General features: G+C 39.7%; 1 protein-coding gene across 1 annotated transcript; it reads left to right on the forward strand.

Moving 5' to 3' along the window:
- The first annotated feature begins 2,971 nt into the window (after positions 1-2,971).
- On the forward strand, positions 2,972-5,183 carry LOC141670467 (actin-depolymerizing factor 5-like). The gene is made up of 3 exons (XM_074476332.1): positions 2,972-3,197; positions 3,410-3,669; positions 4,818-5,183. Exons 1-3 carry the CDS (start codon positions 3,177-3,179, stop codon positions 4,966-4,968), a joined length of 432 nt encoding a protein of 143 aa, XP_074332433.1. The 5' UTR covers positions 2,972-3,176; the 3' UTR covers positions 4,969-5,183.
- Positions 5,184-5,779: the final 596 nt, after the last annotated feature.

A 5,779-nucleotide genomic window follows, 5' to 3' on the forward strand; every position in this document is an offset into this window, starting at 1 on the left:
ACTTATCACGTAGAATTTCATGACATGGGAGACCTGCTGGGGTGCAGTACCAAAGACTACGGGGTTGTAGATTACTCCCCGTATCGGAATCATGTTATTCCCGAATACGTAGAGGGGGTCTTCGAGACAAGGATCCATTCGAAGGTGTCCCAGTTTCATCCTGTTAAGTGTGTTCTAAAAAACAATGATAGCGGAAGAGCCGTTATCAACCAATATTCCTTTGACCTCATTGTCAGCGATGTCAAGGGTCACAATTAGGGCTTGGTTGTGTCCAGGATCCAGGCCTCCGTAGTCAGCATAGGAGAAACATATAGGTGCATCTTCAAAGTGTTGGATCATCATGATATTTCCGTCCATGTCTGGGCTTCGGGGCGGAGAAGAGGCCCCTTCGAAGATCATATTGACTACATGCTTGCCGTTGTTCATGGCTTTGTCCTTGTCATTTAGTCTCCTTTGTAGGTATTGGTTCATGTTACCTTTCTTGATCTGATCTTCAATAAAGATTTTGAAGTAGAAGCAGTTTTCGGTTGTATGGCCATGATCCTCGTGGTACCCGCAATGTTTGTCGCGTGCTCTATTCTCCGGGGGCGCCAATAATGGCTTTGGGAAGTAATAGAATGGTTTCCCTTTAACCTCTTTTAAGATGTCAGCTCGGAATCTGTTGAGCGGTGTCCACTCGAGCTCTGGCTTAGGCTCTTTCCTGGGCCTTGGCTTCCTTTCATTTCTCTGGGGTCTGGAGTAGTTGTCCCGGGGTGGGGTTTCTGAGACTGCTGAATGTAGTTGGACTGTTTGTCTGTATTGAATCTTTTCTTTTTTTTGTACGAGGAGTGTCGCTCCGGAGACTCATCATCGTCCCAGATTCGTCTATTCATCTTCATGAAAGTTATGAAGTCATTTTCCTTGATAAACTTTGAGGCCAATGTGTAGGCTGAAGCAAGGCTTTGGGGTTCTCTATGGATCAAGTCCTTGACATAACCCTCGCATGAAACCGGGTGGAGGTTTCGTCGGAAGATATTAACGACTTCCTTTTCCTCGAGGTTGGAGAGTTGGTTGACTGCTTCCTGAAATCCCTTGATGAACTCGGGGAGTGTTTCTCTGCTTCTTTGTTGAATGGTTTCCAAATGACACATCTAGAGCTCGTTCATGCGGTTTGCCCGAAATTTCTTTAAAAATATCTCCCAGAAGTCTTTCCAGGAGTCGATGCTTCGGGATTGAATTCTGCTGAACCACTTATGTACCCCTCCCTTTAATGTTGATGGGAAGAAGTGGCACTTGGTGAGGTCGTTGTAATCGTAGATATTCGAGATCTATTCAAAGTAGTTCAGGTGCTCTTCGGGATCGACAAGTCCATTGAAAGAGTCAAAGTTGAAGTGTTTAAGGTTGGGTTCCCTGGGGTGGAATCCAGTTTTCTGGTGAATGGCGTGGCCGCTATCCCGACTTTCATATCTCCCTCAACCTTCCTTTTGAGGTCCCGAAGAGCCCGCGCCATCTGCTCATGTTTAGATTCCTTTTCTGGCTCGAAGTCTGATGAGACATGCACCCTGCGTGTCTTCTTTTTCATCTTTACCTCCTCTTCCTGAATTCTTTTCTCAATGTTAGATTTTGCCTTGGACTCTTCTTCTTTTCGGATCCGGTCCCGGAGTGCGGCTCTCTTGATTTCGTCCGGGGCATCTGCAGGGGGCCTTTTCAGATTCTTTGCAATCCGGTACAGGACCGAACCCGGGATTCTCCGGAGTGCTCTTCCTGATCCCCTAGGCGGGTTTCAGGCTCACCGTTCTTCTCTTTCCATAAGCTCACAATTGTTTGAATCTATTCCGGGGTCATGCCTCCCTAAGGGTTTGTGGAGGTCTCCGCATACTTGTGGGCTGCCCTCTCAATGGTTAGCCTCTGATCCCCGGGCTAGAGCTGAGACGAAACACGAGTTATGGGGGGCTCCACTTCTATCTCCTCCATCTCGCCATCCCTGGGTGGGATAATGGTGGGCTGAACAGTCCCCAAGACCAATGTCTTACTTTTCCTTGTGGCCATTTTTCAGAGCGGAATAGGGGAAAAAGACCCCCAATACAACGTATACAACGAGGTGTACAGTCGTAGGAAACGAAAAATATGGAAAATGGGTTAAAAAGAAAGTGAGGGTATTAACCTTACTTGGGTGTAGGTTTTCTTGATTCTTGAGACTGTACGGTATGACTGGAAACAACTCCACTACACCGGAGGTTCGCCCCTCCTTCTAGCGCCAATGATAACTCGGTTTCTTCCCCGGTCTTCTCTTTTCTCGCTTAAGCTCGAGCCCAATCCACGTGGCAGACAGTGTGTGGGTAAGCTGCTAGGTAGGGGTTTCTGCAAAACAAAACCGGAGGGGGGGCTATGTCCCCACGACAACTCCGGTGTGAGAATAAGAATGGGGTTTCTTGAAGAAGAAGAAGAAGAAGAGGGAAGAAGGAGATATTCAAAATATGTATAGTGGTGTGTGTATAGGTGTGTAGTAGACAATATTTTCAAACCCCTAAAACTCTTTTTTTTGGGTCCTTTTATAGGCTCCCACATTTAGGATTTTAGGGGTTTGTACCTCTTCATCCTAACCCTTGATAATTCTTGGTTGGTGAGTGATTGGATGGTTCAGATGGACCGTGAGACCCGTATATCCTTTTGCAGCTGATGTGTCTTGAGATTTGTGCACACAGACGTCTGAGATATAGTTGTTCCATTTTTGATAACATGAGACAGTTAACATTTCTGTCATTTGTCACGTGTTCTGGGGACCACCCCGATTTGAGCCGGAGGTGTTCTCTACTTGGGTTTTTTGTATCATTTTACTTGGGTCTGATTACTTACTACGTATCAACCTAAGCAATAAGCAACAAAGATACAGTAGCAGCTCTCTAATTCTCTAAATATCAACGCGACATAACCTCCGTATTGTTTGACCTAGCAATCCACCCCTGAATATTCTCCCAATGCATTAGATCGAGGGTAGTATTGTCCTTTAACTTAAACAATACTTGTAGTTGTATAGTCAAACATTGGTGGTATATTTCGTAACAAAATCTACATAAGATCTTATATATAGTTAGCAATTCTTCCCATTACACAACTTCATTCATATTTCCGCTCTCACACAAAAGAGCTATCACCCTTTAGCCTCAATCTCCGTTCAGCCACCGTCAACCACCACCATGGCTATGGCTTTCAAGATGGTATGCATATATAATATTTTTATATGCAAGTGTTCGCTAATTATTATGTAAAAGTATTTTTTTTAACGTACACTTACCGTTTTTTACTTGTTCCTCACAAGCGCATACACTGATCACATATATTCTTCATATTATTGTGTTTTTGTTTTGATTCGATCTAGACTTAGATCTTGTGCTGATAAAATTTATTAATTTATAATAATAAATGATAGGCGACAACGGGCATATGGGTAACAGATGAATGCAAGAAATCATACATGGAGATGAAGTGGAAGAAAGTGTACAGGTACATAGTTTTCAAAATTGATGAGAAATCTAAGCTAGTCACCGTTGATAAGGTGGGCAGCTCCGGCGAAAGCTACGATGATTTAGCCGCTTCTTTGCCGGAGGACGATTGTCGGTACGCGGTGTTCGATTTCGATTTTGTGACCGTGGATAATTGCCGGAAAAGCAAGATCTTCTTTATTGCATGGTATGTCATTAACAACAGTTTCATGTTTTGAATTGCTTTGTAGTGAAGCTAGGTACTATGTGTGTGTCTGTCAACTTAGAATTGCTTTCCGTTATCTTTTTCTTTACACGGGAACGGGATGTAACATATTGGTGCATTACGTTAGTCAAGATTCGGAAATTAGGTGGAACTTTGTAACTTTATTGTTTCATGCAAATTATACAAGATATAGATGGATGGACTTGGTGACAGGGAATCCCACCAAATAAAGCACACTGTTTTTTAGGTTGGGCCAGTTGGTGCACATATATTTTTTACATAACCAACGATTATAAATTAATTTTAGATATGGAAGATTTTTGTCAGGCAATTATATATCATCGCTCTTGTTCTCTCTTTATTTCTTAAGATACAAGGTTTCTGACTTTTATACTCACGAAAAAAATATTGGTCATTAAATATTGTGTGTGTCCTCGATGGACTTGTGTCCTAGTGTACTTGCAAGCTGTGTTGCTTCACTAAACTGGTTGAGTGGTCGTTTGTAATTCATCACTCTTGATAGTCTTAATTTTCATCTCATTTTTAATAGACTCGTCCCTTGGTGGGCTTATAGATTGCGTTGCTTCACTCAAATAGTTGAATTCTAGTTTGTGGTTCCCGGCTCTTGGTGATTTTAATTTTGATCTCAGTTTCTCATTCTCAAAAATCTTTACGTGTTTGTTCGTAGCACTTGTCTAGTTGTCTATATAACAACGGTTTTGTTGTTTATTAAAAAATTTGTATAGGATTATTCGTCCCGTACTGTTTGTCTCTTACAAAATTACAAAAACTTATGCAACTTTGTTTGTGCGCAACTTTTTTTAGCATATATAGTTTGCTGACAATCCTGATCTTAATCCTTCAAGAATTAATATTGTAGATTGCATGCTTTTACTTGTCAATAACAAAATTCTTGTATACAATGAAATAGTAAATATCATTTTCGAGAGTCTATTTTTTCTTTCTGGCCTTTCAGCCCCTAAAAAGTTGAGGATGGACAGCTGATTTATGTCGCTTCTAATCTAAAATAATGATTCGATCAAATGCTATGTTTCTTTGTGCATTAGCATATCATTTTCATTGCCACAGTTAATTAAAATTGCTTACTTGGCACCATCCAATTGTTTCAGGGCTCCCACAGCATCAAGAATAAGAGCAAAAATTCTGTATGCAACTTCGAAAGATGGATTAAGAAGAGCTTTAGACGGAATTAGCTATGAAGTGCAAGCAACTGATGCTGCGGAGATGGGATTCGACGTTATCACTGATCGTGCAAAGTGATGATTAAGGTTAAGCAACGCAATTAGGATTAACCAAAGCTTGTTTTGGAATCTTTAACTATATGAATTATTGAGTGGCTTATTACTTTTCTCTACTTATTAAACATCAACTTTTTTCTAATCCTTCATGTACATAATGCTCCACTAATTAACTTGTCATTAACACGTGGTGTGTCTTTTGTCCATTAATGACGAATAGCTTATTATTGTTTTGCTTTCGAGCACTGTTACAGATTTCGGAAATCGAAATTATTCAGTTGAGATATTGATTTGCGATTCATCAGACGATTTCTAAAAAATTGGATGATTTGTCGGTGATTTACCGGAAATCGGTCAAATCAGACAAATATTTTTTATCGATTTTTAAACAATTTTTCGGTAATTTTTAAAAAATCGACCGATTTCAATAATAAAACTTTTGAGATAGAAATATCCTTTGCTTTAAGATCCATGAGCAATACAAATGTACATGATTAGTATCTCTATGTTAATGTGCACTTAAGCACTTATTAAATAATTACTCCTTCCCTCTCACAGTACTAGTTTATTTTGAGAGAAATTTTTCCGGTAATACATGTTCAATTCCATTTTTTAGAGCAAATTGTATATGACATTTTTTTTAAAATTAACCTTTTTTAAAAATTGTATAACAATTAATGAAGTATGAGTATGAGTCGAGAATAGTTTATTATTTTTATAAATTAATACATTTATGATGTGTATAAATTGAAAAAAAATATCAAATTAATAATTTCTAAATATGCGTAAAATTTTCAAAATATACTAGTATTTTGGGACCGAGTAAGTATAAT

This window comes from Apium graveolens, chromosome 7 (assembly GCF_009905375.1).
Source record: "Apium graveolens cultivar Ventura chromosome 7, ASM990537v1, whole genome shotgun sequence".
Taxonomy (NCBI): domain Eukaryota; kingdom Viridiplantae; phylum Streptophyta; class Magnoliopsida; order Apiales; family Apiaceae; genus Apium; species Apium graveolens.